The 19,638-nt window shown below is 50.7% G+C and overlaps 1 protein-coding gene across 2 annotated transcripts in view; it reads right to left on the bottom strand.

The window, feature by feature from the left end:
* Positions 1 to 19,638, bottom strand: part of Klhl29 (kelch like family member 29) — a 293,822-nt gene that overhangs the window by 57,994 nt on the left and 216,190 nt on the right. For both annotated transcript variants that reach the window (XM_055626011.1, XM_055626017.1), the window contains 2 exons: positions 3,176 to 3,317; positions 143 to 655 (listed from right to left, as the gene is read on the bottom strand). In XM_055626011.1, the coding sequence (XP_055481986.1) occupies positions 143 to 655; positions 3,176 to 3,317 (655 nt within the window). The remainder of the gene's footprint in view (positions 1 to 142; positions 656 to 3,175; positions 3,318 to 19,638) is intronic.

The raw sequence follows: 19,638 nt of genomic DNA, 5'->3' as shown, positions 1-19,638 counted from the left end.
CCTGCCACAGCTCCTGGTTGGCTGAGGCCAATCAACGAGCTACCACAAAACACACCCCAGGCCTCACTGTGTCGGGGTGACCAGACAGGGAGGTACAGAAGTACAGACCAGGCACACAGTGGGGTGTGTCAGCAGAACTTACCTTTAGGGTGCCCTGGGTCGGTGAACTCATACTTCCCCACTCCAATGGTCCGAAGCATTTGTAGCCCATGGGCCGAGTCTGTTGTGGGGGGCCCATTAGTGGCAGGAGCACTATTGGGGAGAGCGGCAGATGGCTGGGCTGGTGGAGGTGGAGGCAGCAGGGGCCCTGCCATGTGGCCGTTGCCCACAGCAGTGGGTCCCGGGCGGGCTACCTGTCCTACTCCAGGCAAAGCGGATACTGCCAGGGGCTGAGGGCTGGCGTACAGGGCCTGAGCAGGCATGTTCACCACCACGCTGCTCAGCGGTTGGGAGGGCGGCTGTGGGAGGGAGTAGTGGCCTGGCATCAGCGGGATCTGGGGCCCCACATGCGGAGGCAGCGAGGGAGTCACCCCGATGACCGGGGCCTGGACGTTCACAGCCGGACTGAAGGTAGGAGGCTGGGCCACTCCATAGGAGTGTGCGATCAGGGAAGGCTGGTTCCCGGCGGCCACGGTGGTCACCCATGGCCCTGTGCCTGTAAGGGAGATGGGAAAAAAATGTTATTCTACCAGTTACAGTCATTCAACAAATGCCAACTGTCCCAGGCCTTGGGCTGGGACCCGGAGTAACAGCAATGGTTAACACACTCATGTTCAAGCACTCAGCAGTTTAAGGTGATAAATCGGGGTATAGGGGCACATGCCTTTAACCCCAGCATCTGGAGGGAGGCAGAGGCAAATGGTTTTCTATGAGTTTGAAGCTAGCCTGATTTACATAGTGAGTTCCAGAGCAACCGAAGCTATGCAATGAGATTTTGTCCTAAAAAAACAAACAAACAAACAAAAGAATGTATAGTGACAGTTGTAGGACGAGGTGTTTAGAGGATACAAAGAGATGACAAATGACTATGGGGGGTCCAGAGAAGGAAGAAACATCTGTTTGTGAGAAACGAGAAACAACAAAGCAGAAAGAAAAAGAATCAGACGCCTTCAAAGAGCCCTCGGTTCATCTCAGCTCTTCTAACCTGTGAGCTAAGAGCCCTAGCAAGCTGCTTTAGTTCTCCAAGCCTTGTTCTTTTTATCTGTTCATGGGGGCTAAGAACTGGATGCAGAAAGCGTGTTTGCAAGAAAACAAAGTAAAACCAACAGAGTGTCCGACATAGTAGGTGCGGCATATGTGTTGTGTGTCCTCCTTTGCTGGAGAATTGCTGTGGGTGGGAGTCAAAGAGGAGGCTGGCAGTGGACAGTGCTGCCATGCCAGGTGAGCTCAGTGAAGCCTGCAGATGGTGTTCCCAGGCACCTAGGAAGAGGTGGGTGGAGTCTGGAAAATCCTGGAGGAGATTGGAGGGGACTCCAGGCTTTGTTTTAAGCCATTTACACAGCCAGCCCTGTTAGAATCAGGAGGATCCCAGTTTGGCTCTTAAGGTAATTTTAGGGGGACATGGAAGTCCAGATACTCCTCTTAAGGTACGATGCAAGATGAGAGGCCAGTTGTGCCCAGTCAGACCGGGCAGGGCCTGGGTCTACCTGGAGCTTAACTGACTTGGAGGTGACCCGGGGTGGGGCTTGTATGGAAGCTGAAAGACACAATGACAGAGAAGTCTAGTCCAGGTCACCCCTGACTTGAGGAGTCTTTGTTTGAGCCTCCATTGCCTGGTCCGACCTTGGTTTTCATGATTCCTCTCTCGGGGTTAGGGTGTAGACTGAGAATGGGGGAACTGAGACAGAAGCCTGGGAGCCCTGGAGGCTAGAAGGAAGGGCTCGGAGTTCCCTCTCAGACGGAAGATGGAAAGGGGGATCAGGGGCCCTGAAGGCATAGTGCCACTTAAACCAGCAGGGACACTGAGTGAGGAAGTGGAGTCAGAACGAACCAGATCTGAGTCCTGGTTCTGGTTCCGGATGAGCGACATGCCTGTCAGTTTCCTCACCTGCAGCAGGCACGGTAGGTGTGGCATGTCACACTTGCATGACCGCAAGCCTTGAGGTCACACACAGAACACGGCACACAACAATGTGCAAGAAATATTTCTGATTTTCGAAATGAGAGAGGGAAACTGCAAGCCAAGGAGCATTGGCAAAGCATTGCTGGCTTGATTCTAGAATGGGCTGCTGAAGGGAGCCATGTCCAAGCTAAGCAGAGGGGGTGAGATCACCACGAGCCAGTCTGATGGGCTGTCTCAAGGCCAAGGCCTATCACCCCAAACTCGGTGCTCCCCAGGACTAGCTAGGGAACCCGGAAACATTCTTCAAGATGTCAGAGCCTCCAAAACGACAAGGTCAAGACAGCTCCAAGATGCCATGCCACAAGGACGGTTCATTTTGTTTGACGAGATGAATGCCTGAAGGGAACTGGAGACCTACAGAGAGGCCTCTAGTCACTCACCCTGATCTCTGTTTGTAATCAATGACTTGGGAGCTATTGGGCTACAAAGGATGCGATTTGAGGAAAACTGGGAACACAAAAGACTGCATCTGAGATCACCATGGCCCCCTGGTAGAGATTTGAGAGGTGTGCTCTTCTGTCCCCAAACCTGAGCCCGATTATGACGAGGTGGCCTTGTGACAACCTTGAGTTTTGTTGCTGGGACAGGAGATGATATGTCTGTGGCTGAACAGCTATGCTCTAGGGCTGTAATGACCAGTGCGGAGGTGCAGAAGGAAGACTGTTGGTCAGACAGGATGTAGGCCGTTAGCATTGAGTTGTGGCTTTGCACTTTAGAGGGATACAGAGTGAGTAATTGTCAGGAAAGTGAAGGGACTGGAATTCATGGGCTTTAGGGTTGAGTGACTGATGGGCTTGGGATGTTTATCTGGCAGAAGACATGGTATCTACACCAAAATGGGAGGGCAAGGGGAGATCCTTTGTTTTGGTCAGCAGGAGGACCAAGATGGTATGGAACAAATCCCAGTCCTGGGGCCAGAGCATCCTGGTGCTCTTGTAACCACGGGCAAGGCAAAATCTCCCTGGGTGAGGCTTGAGAAACTGCCGGGGTCTCACACATCCCAGGTCCCGTATCGGGGCTCGTAGGTGTCTCTGTCAGCTGATGAACACCCACCTGGATTGTCGCTCTCCCTCATCTGTTTGGAGGGCGGCTCATCAGTGTCCCAGGGTGTGGACTGATTGATGGGAGTCTGCCCCCATCGGATGCTTGTCGTGAGTCCCTGGGACTGACTGTCAGCTTTGGAGATGCCCGGAGCCTGTGGGAAACAGATGAGAATGGTGAGCACAGACTGTCCGAGGGCCGTGACTGGAACCTGTTCCCTCAGCAGTACTCTTGAACCCTGAGCTTTATTTACTGGGTTCATCAGGGCAGGAGAGAGAGGGGGGGGGAGAGAGAGAGAGAGGAAGAGGAAGAGGAAGAGGGAGAGAGAGAGAGAGAGAGAGAGAGCCTGCACCCAGCCTCCCTAATGCTGAGAGCCCTGCCTCCTTACCAGCAAGGATCATGGGATATCAGGACAGAGCATGTACAGGTTTGTCCTCTCATGAGCTCCTGGCCCCCAGGAATTCCAAGTCAGTGCCTTGCCAGGCCTGTCCCAGGGGAACTACTACAAAGGATGGAACTTTCTGTACTCTGGTGTGAGGGGCACCTTAGCCCTCAGACTGTCAATAACCCACCATAACCCAAATGCCACCCACTTATCCAGGGTATGTGCTGATCACATACCTAGTCATTCCCAGTCTATCAGGTGCCCAAGGAGTTTGCTGTAGCTGTTGACCGAGGAATCCCTATGAGGCGGCAATGTGTTCACTCTGCAGGGCACCATCCTCATCAGCGGGCCGGTGAGGGCCTTTACTCCTTCCCCCCCCCCACTCCTACACATGCTGCAGAGACTCAGGCATCCCATGGAGGAAGGCGGGGAGTTACGGGAGCTGATAGGACGGGTTGGCTTATGTTCCCAGGTAGGAAGAACCCATGGCAGTAAGGGAGCTTGCACGCTCCGTGAGCTAACTTTCAAGAGACTCTGAGGATGAAAGCAAACATCAGGTGACAGTGGCCTCCCCAGGCACTGTCCTGATAGAACACTGGCAACTAAGAAGTATATTGTCTAGAAACTTAATGAGAAAGCACGGTGTTCCCACTGCGATACTGATGAGAAAAGCAGGCCGCAAGATTAGACCCAAGTGACCTCCCTGTGCAATCGGCCTGCTGTTGACACTGTGTGAGAGGTGAGCACCCGAATGTCAGAGACGATTATGGGGGACTTCTTGTCTCCATTTGTATGCATTTGTCAAAACAAACAGTTCTCGGGATCCAACTTGCTGTCGTACATGTTTTGCAAGTGTTCTGCCCTGACCCACATCCCCAGCCCTTGTTTTTTTAAAGGGTTTGTATTCCAGGCTCCCCCTGAACCCGTGACCTTCCTATCTCTCACTTCCAAGTGCTAGGATTGTAGTTGTGTGTCATCCCATCCAAATACCAAAAATTTCAATGGCCGTTATTTATAAATAATACTATTTAAAGAGTCCTAAACATATTGAGAAAATTGGGGGACAAAGGGAGTGAGGATCTCAGTGGATCTGGTTTTGAGAAGAGCCGTCCCAGCTCCTAGGAACCCAGTTCAGCCTAGGGTAGCATGTGGGACGAGGGGCGGGAGTCCTTCGGGGACACAAGCATCTTTAGGTGAAAACCACATTTCTTGTAGCAACTCCTGATGGTGCCTGGCCCAGTGATGGAGCTGGAGGCAGAGCTTCCCGTTGGGATCCTGAGCAGGGTGATTCCCCTGGGTGGTAGGCCAGGCACTCGGCAGGGGTGTGGGCAGTAGTCTGGGTGGGGCTTCTGGAGTCTTTGCTGTGTCATACTCTGGCACACAGGGCCTGTCGCAGGGCCAGCTGGGAGAGCAGGAGCCAGGCAGCCTTGAGACAGGGTCGGGGTGGGAGGGACACAGAGGTGAACTAATTGCATTAGGTGCACTTTGCCTCTGGCCTGTGCTTCAGTGCTCCACTTCTGTGACACTGGCATGGGACAGAGGAAAAGTCTCCTCCCTCCCCCCAAAACAACAATTTCTGGGACAAGTGTCCTCAGCAGAGGCCCCACTCCCGCTTGTGACATGGATGAGATGGGGGGTGAGATACAAAAGGTGGCTCTGCAATAGAGCCATAATCGTGACGAGGCGTAGCAAGCATTGGGGAGGCTTTTCTCAAGTTCTCGGAAGAGGCAACTTTTAACATGTACCCAGTCTGGAGGCAGACGCCAACTAGGCATTTGCAACCCTTTCTCTACTTCCCGGATGCAGGATTACAGCGGGTTAGAGGCACAGAAACTGCTCCTGAAATCAGAGGCACCTGGGGGAGGGGGAGGGAAGGACACTGCATTGTGCCTATTCAGGAGCCTTGTTTAGAGGGCACATTGCCTCCCAGCCTCCTTGCCAGCAAGCTTCTTTGCTCACACTATGGAAACCTTTTCTGCCAGGAGAGGGCGCTGGAGCCCCTCTCTGCTGCTCAGAACCCTGAGGCTCTCCAGACAGGAAACAACAGCTTGGCTCAAGATTTCTGAGTCCTCTCCCTGCCACCTTTTCTGCATGGCTGGATCCTCAGGTCTTCATGGCAACTTACCCAGAGGGCAAGCCTGCTGGAAACATACCCTGAGATTGCCACTCCTGCCAGGGGCTCTGCTTCTTTTTTGTTTTGTTTTTTTTTTTTTTTTTCTTTGACTTTGGGTGATCAGGTTCTGGAAGTTCTACTGTTTGCCCAGAAATCAGGGGAGTTTCTGAACTTGAAGAACTGCACATTTTCCCCCAACACATTGCTTAGGCTTATGCATTTGCTCATTTATGCTGTAAAGCGGGCTGGGGTCCTCTTTCATGAACTGGCCAAGGCAGTGGCGATTTGGGTCATTCGGGCCCAGGACATTCAGATTCAGGCCTTGCCCTCATCAGGAGAGGCTGTCCAGGTACAACAGAGAATGCTGGGTACGCAAGGCAAACTCCTTTGTACCCCCAAACAGAAGCGAGGTGCCCTGGGTTTTGTGCAGTGGCTGATCCAGAGCCACGAGGAGACTACCCAGCTGCTGGCCTCCTGTTTGTCTCTGTGTCTTTTGTGATCAGTACAGGCGGTTTCTTCAATGGAAGAAAGCTGCTCTGAAGTCCCCCCACACACCACACACTTCAGGACCGATAAATAAAACCACTCCCATTCTACTCCGAGCTGACAACACCCTAAGCTGCAAGCAATTTGCAGTTCAGGAATTTTATTTTATTAAAGCAATCAAGTGAACATTCCTTTCTTGATTCTGTCGACAAACAACTTAGATGCAGGAGTATGACTTTGCTGAGAGGGCCAGGGATTCCAGGTGAACCGTATCTGGGCTGACCAGTAGCATGTGAGGCAGGGTGCCCCTCTTCCTGCCAAGGGCCCCAAATAATCACATCCAGATGGCAGATTTTGAATGTGACTGGGACGCTCCACGGGTCTGTAACTCTAGCTCTGAACCTCCCTCTCACCGTCTTGAATTCACACACATCTGAATCCCAAGGAGCGAGCGATCCAGGCTGCTCCTCGATTTTGTGAGGGCTTGTCTTAGGGAAGGAAGGCAAGGGTTGGGAGGGGGTGGGGGTAGAGGGTGGGCTGCCAGTACAAGAATGACCATGGGGAAGGAGTGGGCTGGGCAGGATCTCTGTTACCGCTCCCTTCTGCCCACTGCCATTCTCTGGGACACCTGGAAAGCCACCTTTCCCTGGCCATGGCTTTTGTTTCAGTAACACGGTGGTACTCATCAGGAGAGGCTGTCCAGAATCGCCTTCCCCCACTAGCTCTGCAGAGTGGCCCTATCTGCCCATCACTGGGCTTGAGCTGGTTTCTCTCCGCTTCCCTTTAATGAGATGCTAATGGGATGCATCATTAACACAGCAGCTTTTTAAACTCCGGCTCTTGTAAATTTTCAAAGGTCACATTTTTACGGTGGCTGACAGCATCCTGCTTCTTTCAGAGACTGAAGAACACTAAAGACTCAGGTCCTTTATGGCTGAAGCTCTGTGAGGTGTCCGCACAGGCTGAAGGTGCCTGCTGGCACTGGGCTGTCCTTCCACAGGCCCCAGCAGTTTCGCAGGGCACCCTCTTGCAGCCTGGGGAGACCAGGAACATAGTATTTTTCTAAGAATACAAAGATCCCTATCAGAGGGGTCAATGGAGATGACACCCCGCAGGGAAGCAGAGGCCCTTGAACTCCTGTGGAGGACCTCCTGCTTAAATCGCACAAGTCTACGGTAGCCAGAGAGCCTGTTTTCTGTTGGGCAGTCCGACCAGAGAGAGGACTCTCGTTACTTTGCACAAAAATACCACAAAGATTTGCAGCAACTAAGTGGTCAGGGAGGTTTGAATGATGATGGGGACTTAGACTTCCTAGGGTCCTCTTGTCCTCGCTTGTTCTCTACCTTAGCTTTCTGCATGATCTCAATGCCCAGCATGCTGTCCCAGAGGTCCTGTTGACCCTGTCCTGGCAGGCAAACTCCGTGAAGACAGATGCTCAGTGCCATGCCTGGCCCAGCAGGTGCTATGCCTGTCATAGCTGTCCCCAGGATGCAAGCAAGCATGGTTTAGGAGCCACAGCTCAGGCCAACGGGAGCAGCGACATCACTGCTCATTCAAGGAATGAATGAATCTGCAGCGCATGCTTCAGGAAGATTGGAACATTCAGGTCCATGGAGCAGAGCCATGGATAGTCTGGTTCTGCTTGCTAGGGACTGGCTGACTCCATAGTCATCAGAGGACTGGCTAACCTAATCCTCTAAAAATGACCAGAGACTATTGATCCCCCAGGGTGCCTGGGTGTGGCAGAGATGTAGGATGCTGAGGCTGGCTCTTGGAAGTCTCAAATACAGCATCTTCCACTCTTTTCTCAAGGACATCAAGAGAGCCAGGAAATCCTAGCATGCTTCCAGAATAGATGGGCTGCCAGTGGGTCACCAAAGTTCAGCAGGATTGCATAACACCAATGGATTGGGGCTAAGATCACCATCACGGGACCCTGTATCCACTGGCACATTTCTAGCCTTGAAACAGGACAGAGCCTAGTTCACCCCCTCACATGACCCATTTCTGAGGGCATGCATCTGATGATGGCACCTACACCTCCCAGACCTGCTTCCAGACTGGAACCTGCAGGCCTAGGCCTTGTCACCATGTGGAGCATACAACCGGTGTGGCTGCACCTCCTGAGTGTCAGGCGTGCTGTGCACCCTGTGCCAGCGCTGTCCCTCTCAGCTGGGAGTGCCCCCTTCCTACCAGAGTGTCTGGAGTCCCTCCAACCTTACCTCAGTTTGTTTCTGTTCTTACTCTAGACCACAGGCACTGCTGGGGAACTGGGGTCAGCAATGGTCAAAGGCCTTTCCTGGCCAGACTTGCAAACAGTGCCATGGGACACCAGGCTCAGGGACTTGTATGGTGACATAAGACATGGAGAGAAACCACAGGGAGCAGAGTCACATGGTGCCTCACTCCTACTTTTGTTAATGGCAGTACTCATGCCCCAGCTAAGAAAAGCTACACTAGCCAGTTACGGTGTTTTATATGCTTGTAATCCCAGCACTCAGGAGTCTGAGGAAGAAGGACTGCTGTGAGTTCAAAAACAGCCAATTGTATGTCAGCCAGAACTACACAGCAAGACTTGTCTCAAAAAACAAAACCAAACAAAGCAAACCCAAATCCGCCCACCAACAAACAAGCAACAAAAGTGTTGAGGCCTTGCCTAGTATGCAGGTAGACATTAGATTTGACCCCATTAAATAAAACTGGCTGTGGAGATCCACTCCTGCAGTCCCAGCGCTCAGAAGGCAGGAACAGAAGAAGTTCAACATCACTTGGCCAGTGAGATGGCTCAAAGGGTAATGGTGCTTGTCTCCAAGCTTGATGATCTGCGTTTGATCCCTGGGACCTACATGGTGGGAGGAGGGAACTGATTGTTGCAAGTTGTATTTTTATTTTTTTAAGATAAGATTTCTTTGGGTAGCCCTGGCTGTCCTGGCTCTGTAGACCAGGTTAGCCTTGAACTCACAGAGATCCTCCTGCCTCTGCCTCCCAAGTGCTGGGATTAGTGGCATGTGCCACCAAGGCCCACTTGCAAGTTGTCTTTTGATCTCCATATGGTGTACACACGTGTACACACACACACACACACACACACACACACACACACACACACTGGAAAGCAAGAGGAGGAGGAGGATGGGAGAAAGAGGGAGAGGAAGAAAGGAAGAAGAGGAGAAGAAGAAAGAGGAAAAGGAGAACAAGGAGGAGGAAGAGAAGGAAGAGGAGAAGCTGTTTAACTTCATTCTCAGCTACATAAATGAGTTCCAGGCCAGCCTGGGGTTTGTGAGACCCTGTCTCCAAAAACTAAAACCAGACAAAAACCAAAAAGAAAAAGAAAAGATAGAATAAAGACAAAGGGAGACCAGACAAGGGATAATGGAGAATCAACACCACACGGGGGAAATGGCAGCTATGCAGTCCAAGAGGCTCTTAGCCTTCAACAGGACAATGAACTACATACTTGAGATTGACAAGAAGAGAACAGAGGCCCTTAACTGCTTTGACAGAGCGTGGGAGAAGGGCCCTTCCACCAGTCCTGAGCCTGTCTTTGTATGTGCATGTTGTATGTGCACAGGTATGTGGAGGTTGATGTTGGCTGTCTTCCCCAATCACTCTCCATTTCAGTTTTTGAGATAGCATCTCTCATTGATCACGCAGCCTGGCTGACCAGCGAGCCCCAGGGATCCTGCTGTATCTTCGTCGTCAGTACTGGGATGACAAGTGTGTGACTATGTACCCTCCCCGCTTTCAATTTACTTATTTTTTAACGTGAGTGCTGGGTGTCTGAACTCAGCACCTTCACACTGGAACAGCAAGCCCTTGGCTGACTCAGCTATCTCACCAACCCTCCAGCTCTTCTTTTTAGGAGCACTCACAGCTTCTGCCCTGAAGGCCAGACACCGGGTCAGTGAATGCTATCTGATGCCTGGCATCAACACAGGCACTGCAGGATTGTCCCAACCAGCCTTCCCTGCACCCCCAACCCCAACAAATTTGTGAGATATTAGAAAATATTGTAAAGCCACTAACGGAAAAAGAAAGAAAGAAAAAAAGGAAAACCCAAGACATACACTTTACTGTATTTACTGCATATGGTAAAATACAAGAGATCAAAAGTCACTGGTGTGTTGCTCTGGGCAAACACATCCTGTGTTATCGCATCCCCCAGCCTTTCACAGAGGATTAGGGTCAGCATAAACACAGGAGGGGGCTGTCACTGTGTAAATACTAAAATGAGTACATGCAGCCTCCCTTGGAGCTGCCCCAGATGGGTGGTGGGAGTAGGCCTTGGAGAAAAAGCTGAGAAGCCACAGGGAGGAAAATGCCAGCAGAGGGCCCGGAACTTGCCACACTCTGACCTGGACTACCTGCAGTGCCCACCCGACTTGGAGAAGACATGTTTGGAGGGCCCACTCCCGCAGCCCCTCGCTCAGGATCACTGAAGGTGGTGATGGACATTCAGCTGCCTTGGGCTCCGTCCTGGACGGAGCCCTGTTTTCTGACCGCCGGGCACATTTTGAACACCTCCCTCTGAAAACCTTGCTTGGTAGCCTCCGTAACAGTTGGCGCAATGATTTGACCTGCCTCGCAGAAAGAGTGTGGAGTTTGATCCGCCTAGAGAGGCCAGCACAGCTCTGAGTCGACACACTCGGCAAAGGTCGGTGTCAGAGACCCGTGGATTGGGGAGCCCATGAATTTGGGAGTAGTGAATGTTGTCCATTTCGTTTTTCTTTTTATCACTCCTGTTGCTTTTCTGGGACTGGTGCCTGAACGTGGCGGAGTGGGTAGGGCTCAGGCACCTCTGACCACCCGCCCTTGCATCGCTCTGGAGAAATACATCTCACCACAGCAGCTGTCAGCTCCATGGCCGGGCACAGACCGACAGCCTTCCTTGGCAAAAGGCTTACTTTTCCTTTATATCCAGCATCCCTCTCCTTTCAAGACACTTAGGGCTTTCCTGATGCCCACCTGTGGTGAGTTGTGGAGTCCAGTGAGTGCGTCCCAGGGTGTGCTCACGGGGTAGCTGTGAATTCCGGGGAAGGTGAGGCTTATTTAAAGCAACGGCGTGGTAATGGTGGAATTCACGTACGGGTGGGAGGTCTTTTGGTGCCTCAGTGCTTTTCCATTAAGCCATGGAGCGTGTTAGCAGACTGCGAGGCTTTCTCATTCCCGAGCGTGGTGGCACAGCTGTCCAGACACCAGCGCTGCAGCGGCCTCCACCGTGGGGCATGTGAAGTTCATCTAGGGGATTGGCAGGAATGCGCCACAGTCCTAGAAGCTCTGGTTCTGTAACCCTGGATCATGGAGTCCCCAAAATGTGCCACTTTAATAGGCCTACAGTGTTGCTGATTCAGGCCCGCTCTTTGCCAGTCTTTTCCCCAGGCCTGTGCCCCAGAGTCTGGGGTTCTAGGGACTATATGGTTGCTTGTTGGGTCCTGACTGGAACATATTTAGGGGCCTTGCCCATGTGGTTCATGGGAGCCAGCTTCTTGGGGAGGCCACTGATCAAGGACTCCTGCTTTGGGCCTAGGTTTCCAGTGGTTAGAGCAGCATTTCTCAACCTGTGGGTTGCAACCCTTTTGGGGGTCGAATGAGAACAGGGGTCGACTGCGACCATCAAAAAACACAGGTGTCTACATTATGTTTTGTATCAAAACTGCAGCTACGAAGTTGTCATGAAGATAGCTTTATGGCTGGGGGGGGGGTTACCACAGCATGAAGGACTATATTGAGGGGTCTCGGCAACGTGACGGCTGAGAACCTCGGGGGTTAGAGGATGTGTTGACCCACAAAGTTGTCGGAGGAACTAATGGCACCTAAGGGTGTCTCGGCTCTTATTTCTGATCGCCATTGAGCTACAAACAAGAAGAGCAGAGCTAGAGTCTCACATGGTGCTGGGTGTCCTGTGACCCTCCTACCCTCTAACCAGGGTGGCTTCTCTTGGCCCCAGGCCTATGGCCCCGGCTTCCCCTTCTGAGCTCTACCACAACGCACTGCAGAGCCTGATGAAATTTCTAATAATACTAACCAATGATGTGTTAAATTGAGACACTTCTGGCTTGGCCGCCGGAAACCACACGATGGTTTAAAGGACCAGCGCTTACCTCTCTCTATCAATTTGCTGCTAAATTACTGCTTTCAGAGAAACTTATAGAAAAGTAATTCTTTATTTAAATTTTAATTTCCATCTTGTCATTTTAAATATATATTCAGATTCCAATCATATTACAGAATATGATGATGTCTCTGGTGGGTAAATGACCCCTCTAGGAGCCTGGGTGGGCATAGAGGATGCCAACGAGTGGGTGGTGGGGAGGGGCTTAGCAAGGAGGGAGAGACCTCAGAGGCAGGCTCCGTTGAGGTGGCCAACAGAACTTCAGAGGCCTACCTGCAAATGCTTGAAGTTGGAAGCACCAGCTATTTGCCATGCTTGGATCACTGTGTGAACTGAGCTATAAGTGAATGCCAGATGAAATGGGGCTGCTGGGCCGGCCACCATGCTAACAGCTCATATTTAACCACTTCCCACAAGCTAGTGGCGGGCATAGCTCCTTTTTCTGCAGGGGGGATTCTGTATTCTTCCCACCATCTTACTGATAAGAGTCATACAGCCCAGCGAAATTCAGTAACACTTAGAGGGTGCGAAAGTTTGGGCTACAACCCATGCCTACTCTACCTGCCTTAATCTATTTTGCATTGCTATAAAAAAACCAAAACCATGTTGAGGGCCAGTGATACAGCTCAGTGGGTGAGGGGGTATGCTGCTAAGCCTGAGTTCTATGTGGGGGATCCAAACGGTGGACGGAGAGTTCCGACCTTCTCAAAGTTGTCCTCTGACTTCCACATGATGCCGGAGGATGCATCCCTACCCAACGACTGACTGACTGAATAAATAATTGTAGTAACATTTTTTAAAAAATAAACCACCTGAGGCTGGGTACACATTATAAAGAAAGGAAGCCACTTTTGGATCACTTTTGCCTTGTCTGGCCTCAACAGAAGACGATGTGCTAAGTCCTGATGTGACTTGATGGGCCAGGGTGGGTTTGTAAGGGGGCCCCCCTTTTCTGAGGAGAGGGAAAGAAGGGAACGGGGAAGGGGACAGAGGTGGGACCAGGAGGAGAGGAGGGAAGGGACTGTGATTGGGATGTAAAATGAATAAACGGATGCATTTGTTTAGGAAAAAATAAACAAAGGAAGCAAGTGAAGGTTACTGTTTCATGGGTGCCTGCCATCTGCTAAATCCTGGTGATGTCGCCATGGTGGGAAGGGATTACAATGGCGGAGTATAGGCAGAAAATGCCATACAGCTGAACAAGAAGCTAGAGCCTGGGGAGAGACCATGCTCACTATTTTGATAACAGACCACCAAACCCGACCTACTCCATCTTGAGGGTGGAGTCCCTATGACTCAATTATTTTCTACTTGGACCCACAGTTTTAGAAGCACAATGTTCTTCTATGTTTTGTGATGATCAGAATGTTCCCGGGTCACCTCTTTGCAGTTGACACCCTCATTTGTGGGCTTAGCCACGTCTGCACACACACACACACACACACACACACACACACACACACACACACACACACACTGCACTGTTGGGTAACACTCTGAGCCCTCCTTTGGTACCTGTGGGATGCTGGCCACAGTATATCTTTCCTCCATTGTGTCCATCGACTGTGCCTTCTGCTCTGACCACGATATATACTGGTGCTAGGAGGCCAGGCCATTGGCTTCCATCATCTCTCCTCCTCTCTCAAATCTCAGCCCCTTATCCACCACCTACAGTCCCCTTAGCCTCTGCCAGCGTGATACGGATCTTCCTGGATGGAAGCCAGGTCCTCCTACGCTTCTGGACACATCTGCCTCCTTTTAGGCTGGCATCGCAAAGCACTCCATTTCTCCTCATATTCCCTCATGCTCCCCTTTTTCTCTTACCAACTTCTTCCCTTTGGCTCTTCAACATTAGGGTAAGCCAAAAAAAAAAAAATTCTGGCCCTTTCATCTTCCATCTCATCTTCCATGGGGCCTCCTGCCCTTTTCTAGACTACCATTCGTTACCCTGCCCAGGGCTAGGAGCTAACTCCTGGTATTTATCTCTGCTGGTGCTCAGCTTCCACAGCCATTTCTTCAACTTCAGTGAACCCACCCTGTCTCCATGACAATCGCTCCCCGCTGCCCATCCATGCAGCGTTGCTTCTCTTCTCCCTCTGAGCCCCAACACTATTTTTTTTTTCTTTGAAATTCTCTTCCCCTCTTGTTTTGTCTTCCACACTTTCCCTCACTTAAACTACACCCACACCCCTTCTCTGCGCATTTGCTTGTGTCTTTGCCCCTTAGTTCCTGACCTTGGGTCATGCTCAGTGCCCACACTAGCCCCCAGGCCTGCCCCCTCTCACACGGGCTCTGTTTGGACCCCCTCTTTAACCGTTCTATTTCTAACAGGTAACACTTGTGCGGTAGCCCTTGTCTTTGCCAGAACCAGGCTTTCTATAGTATTCAGGGAGTACATTTGCTTTTCCTTTTCCAACATCAAAGTCTGTTCCTTGGAGATGTATATGCTCACAGTTCAACAGAGACAGCCTCCTTTGTGGACGTAAAGCAACTGTGGACGGGGCTGGCTTTCGCACTGTGTTCTTGCACATGCCCTGTCCAGATCTTTCTGGGCCCCTTGCTCTAAACCCCTTTCCACGATGGGTCTCGTGGACAAAAGAAATGATAAATCTGGCAGAACCTTACAACTCCACGCTTTCAACTTTCCTCTAACAACTTTCAACCAAAAACTTCTTAGCCTTATTTCCAAGTAACTTTTCATCCATTACAAAACCCACAAATTTTTCAAAGGGGCTTTGAAATAAGATCACCTAGGAAAAGAAAAAAAAAAAAACCTATCACAAACGAAAGTCTTTGAAAGGAAAGAGGCCCTTTCCTGTGCTTCAGCTCCCCTCTGATACCATTCCCTTTCATTTTACAGAAGGTGCAGGGCAGGCCTGGCCCTCAGTGGATGCCTGTGATGTGAGGGAACCAGTGGCCCAGACAGACACACAGATGAGGAAAGCCAGGGGCAGCTGCTGTGGACCTGGGCTGGGCCTTTCATCCCCCCTCTCCCCCATTCAATCAGCCCTCACAGCGCCCCCAACAGCTGCTCCTTGTAACCTGCTTGTCTCACCCTGCAGGTTCCTATTCTCCTGAGTGCTGTAGCTAGTTGCTTTTCCAGCACATACCAGAGACTGTCTTCATTCTTGTCGCCAAAGTGGGCGGGTAGGGAGGCGGCCAGAACAGCCCCTACTCTGGCCTTTGATGGGACATTTCCCAAATGCCAACCCTGCAGGCAGTAAGCATGGGGCCACTTCTTGCCCTCCCTGGGGTCAGCTTCTGCTGCACAGACACACACACCTGACAATACCCACTTCTGGGAGGGGAGCTTTTGTTAGGTTTAGATTTAATGGAACGGCAAATTTGGTGAAGGAAAGTCCTGGGCAACTGTGCTGAACCTGGCTTTGGAGAGACACAGGCTCCCTGACCTGGCCACTTGCTAACTAGGCCTGGCCCTCCTAGGCCTAGACTCCAGGTGCTCACTATGAATTCTGGTCCTCTCAGACACACCGGAAGACAGTAGATTCTTCAGGATGGTTTGGCCATGGGCTGGGTTGGCTCCTTGTCTCCCAGGCCACCAAGTCCCTTCCCAGAGGGCATTCTAAAATCAACCACACCTTCCACATTGACATGGGCCATTCTACCATGAAGGGTCCCCAAACCGAGTCCCAGCTCCTTCTTGTAGAACTTTCTAATACATCTACCTGACTTTCTGAGCTACTCCCATTTTTCTAGTATTACCTGCAACAGATTGTTATAATTTCTTTCTTTCTTTTTAAATTACGAAAGACTTGCTGGGCGGCGAGAACCATTCCCACTTCTCAAACCCTGGGCACGGAAGCACGATGTCAACTGAGAACATGACTCAATGCCCGGCGATGCAGTCCTGCCACAGGCATCTTCAGCGACCTCGTTAAAGGCCTGACAAGAGAGAGGACTGTGGCCGAGCCACACCGAGGACAAAGGAACGAACAACATAGCACAAATATCCTTGTCAGGTGGCTCCTCGGACAGGGAGCGCAGCGGAAGGAGTAGAAACAGTCTTGTTGGAGGAACCTGGAGGCTCTCAGAGTCTGAGCTTGCACTCGACCACAGCACTGGGCTCCAGGTTCGGTGGGATTGCCCAGTTGTGGACATTCCAGAAGCACATAATGTGGGCTCAGTTTACATTCCCAGGTCCTTGGTTGTTCTCTCACTGGGTTTTTGCCTCCATAGTCTTTGTAGTGACAGGCATGTTCTGACTCTCTCTCTTTCTCTCTCTCTCTCTGTCTCCCTCTCTCTCTCTCTACCTACCTATCAAAAGTCTCTTTCAGCATTGACTCATATCTTTCAGCTATGGTCATCTTGCTAGGAAGATCGAGTCTATCCATGCTCAGGAGGCTCAGGGCTAAGACTTACATTGGTAAAGGCTAAAGAAGCCATGGAATGGGTAAGAAGTACAGGGAAACAGAAATTGTGGCCTGGTGTAGACAGACAGAATTAGTTGTCAATTTCCTTGGGACTGATGATAAGGAAAAGTGGGCTGAGAAACAATCACGTGTAACCGTCCTTCCATTCAACACCCACCTACCCGTCTACCCGCCTACCTACTCATCCACGTATCCATCCACCAATCAATGCATCCAGCCATTTGTCCATCCACCAATCCACCTTTCAATCCATCCACCCCCCGCCCCCAACCAATCATGTTGTACCTACGGTTCACAAGAGGCTGCCTTGTGCTGCAGACATACTCTCTGGCCTCAGAGAGCACAACCCAATCACAATCCTAACATCCGTTTCAGTTGGACCTGAAAACAGGCTAGCTTTCAGGCTCTCAAGGCCTGAGAGTTCTCTGAAGCTAAGATCTGGTTGTTTCTGCCCGTTTCCCACTGTCTTAGCTCAGGGTGCCACAGCACACAGTATGTTTATACACCTGGCATGTAACTGCGTAGCTTAAAGGCAGACGTTTTCCCCACCCCACTCACCGTTCTAGAGGCTAAAATACCCGAGCTCACGGTGCCGCTGTGGTCTGTTTGGGTGAGATCCCTCCTTCCAGCTTATATGTATCCAGTTGCCTTTCTGACTGTGTGCTGGTATGAAGAGAGACAGAGAGTCTGGCCTCTACTTCTCATCGTAGGATAATGATGGCAGTGCACGAGGAGGCCTCACCCTCATGAGGCCTGTAATATCTCCTGAAGTTCCGAATGCTAAAAACCATCATGATGAGGGTAAAGGCTTCAACTGATAAATTTTGGGAGACAGAATCCAGTCCATAGCTCCCACACAGCATGCACGCAGTGGGTGTTTCGAGACACAGTCTGTGTCTGTCTGTTGTCCCTCTGGTTCTACTTTACCCACCAGACCCTGGGGATATGTTTAATGGAGAGAGTTACCCTCAGACCCAACCAGCATTTCAGTCAGTACCCTCACCAGCCAGAGCTCTAGATAGCTTCTTCCCCAGCCCCCGACGCAAAAAGAAAAAAAAACCCACCCCCCCAAAAAAAACCCAAAAAATCATAATCTCCATGATCTCGTCTTTCCCGAATGCTGTTGAGAGGGTTGTTGTATTTATCTCTGTAGAATCTGCCGTGCCCTGTGCAATTTTCCATTGTCATGGTTCATTTTAATTTCCTCTAAGGCTGTTGGCCACTCTCGTGTTCAGAAATAGCTTGTTCCACTTAATAAAAGTGCTTAAATATGCAGACACGAGAAGTTTCCTTTGCTTGTGCCTAAACACTACCCTAACTGAAATGAGTTCCATGTCTTGTCTTGTGCTGTAGGGCTGAGCACAGGCCCTGTGGCTCTTTGTAAAAAAAACTCTGAAGGAAAGGTTCAAGACCACAATCAGGATCTAAGACTGTCTGGGAGAACTTACCCAGCCTGGCTCATGGCACCATAGGTCTTGTGAGTCAAGCCCCAGCCCTGTTGGTTGCCTTGATAGTGCCCAGAACTCCCTACAACCATTTCACTCTTCTGAGTTCCTGCTACCTTTCTTCCTCTATGTAAGAGAGTGGGTCTGAAATGTCTCCCCCAAACCCATGTGTTAAAAGCTTGGTTCCCACCAACAAAAGAGCATTCATGGACAGGTCCTATGTGGCCCCTGCACCTCTGTGACAGATGCACAGCTTGGTCTTCATGTGGATCCCCAAAAAACTAGAGTGAAAGCCCTCTCTGACTCTGATGCCTCCTTTTGGATACCGTCCCTCTAACTGGGCTGCCTTGTCTGGCCTCAGTGGGAGAGGAGTCTAGTTCTGCATCGACTTAATGTGCCAGGGTAGGTTGATAACCATGGAGGGCCTCCCCTTCTCTGAGGAGAAGGAGGGAGGAGAATGGGGGTGGGGAGGAGGGAGGCTGCAATCATGATTTAAAGTGACTAAATAAATAAATTTAAAAAGTTACAGGAAAAAAAATTGGAGATAAACAGAAAAAAAGAGGCTTGGTCCCCAGCTTGGCATGGGGACCTAGTGGGAGGTTTTAGGTAGTTACGGAGTTGTAGCTTCTTCTGCAGTTTTGTTCCTGGTTCCCATAAGGTGAGGCTTTGCTTCATTCTTGGCTCCTACCGTGATGTACCGTGCAAGTCCAGAGCAACAGGGGGACTGACCATGAATGGAAACTTTGACAACTGTAAGCCAAGATAACCTTTTCCTTTTCATAAGTTTACTTGCTGTCAGGAAAGTTGGTAACATCATCTAATATGATCTAAAAAAAGAGTCATGGGAATTTCTCCCCCTGCCCAAAGACAGATTTCAGTGAAAAAATGGCCACTCCCCTACTACTAGGGACAAGGGAGAGGTGGTGGTGGATGTGATGAAGTGGCAGCACTCATTGCTGCAAGGGAACCTGGGAACATGCAAGTGTTGAGGACCCTTCACGAGAAGGAAGACATTCCAAACACTAGTCTCTCTTCTGAATCCGTTTTCTCTGGCCCAAGCATCCCCTGTAGGCTGTGGCTCACCAGGAAAGAATGAAGGAGTGGAAAACAGATTTCAGGATCTCTGAGAAGCCAAGCTTTTAGGGTACCAGGTCACAACCAGGGCATGGCAGCCTCTGTGGCTAAGCTAAATTACTGGAGACATTTCAGCCACGCATTGATCTTGGAGACCCAGTGACCAGGAGCAACACCACAGGTCACCTTCCTTTTCCTTAAGTAACCAGAATTAGGAAAACAAGAGCCAGGTGACTGGGAGATACTGGCATAGGACTGGGGGCAAGTGGCCCCATCACTGTATTTTTGTTGGCCTTGGAAAGCCAGCTCCAGTCCTGACTTGCTCCATGTTTGGTCCTACTGAGACAGAATTCTTACTCATCTTCATCAGGCTTTAGTACAGGCACTGAAACACCAGCCCTAGAATGATATATACCTACACACACACACACACACACACACACACACACACACACACACACACACACAC

Source organism: Psammomys obesus, unplaced genomic scaffold (assembly GCF_907164565.1).
Source record: "Psammomys obesus unplaced genomic scaffold, mPsaObe1.curated_primary_1811, whole genome shotgun sequence".
Classification (NCBI taxonomy): Eukaryota; Metazoa; Chordata; class Mammalia; order Rodentia; family Muridae; genus Psammomys; species Psammomys obesus.
This window is presented reverse-complemented; position numbering and strand designations above follow the sequence as displayed.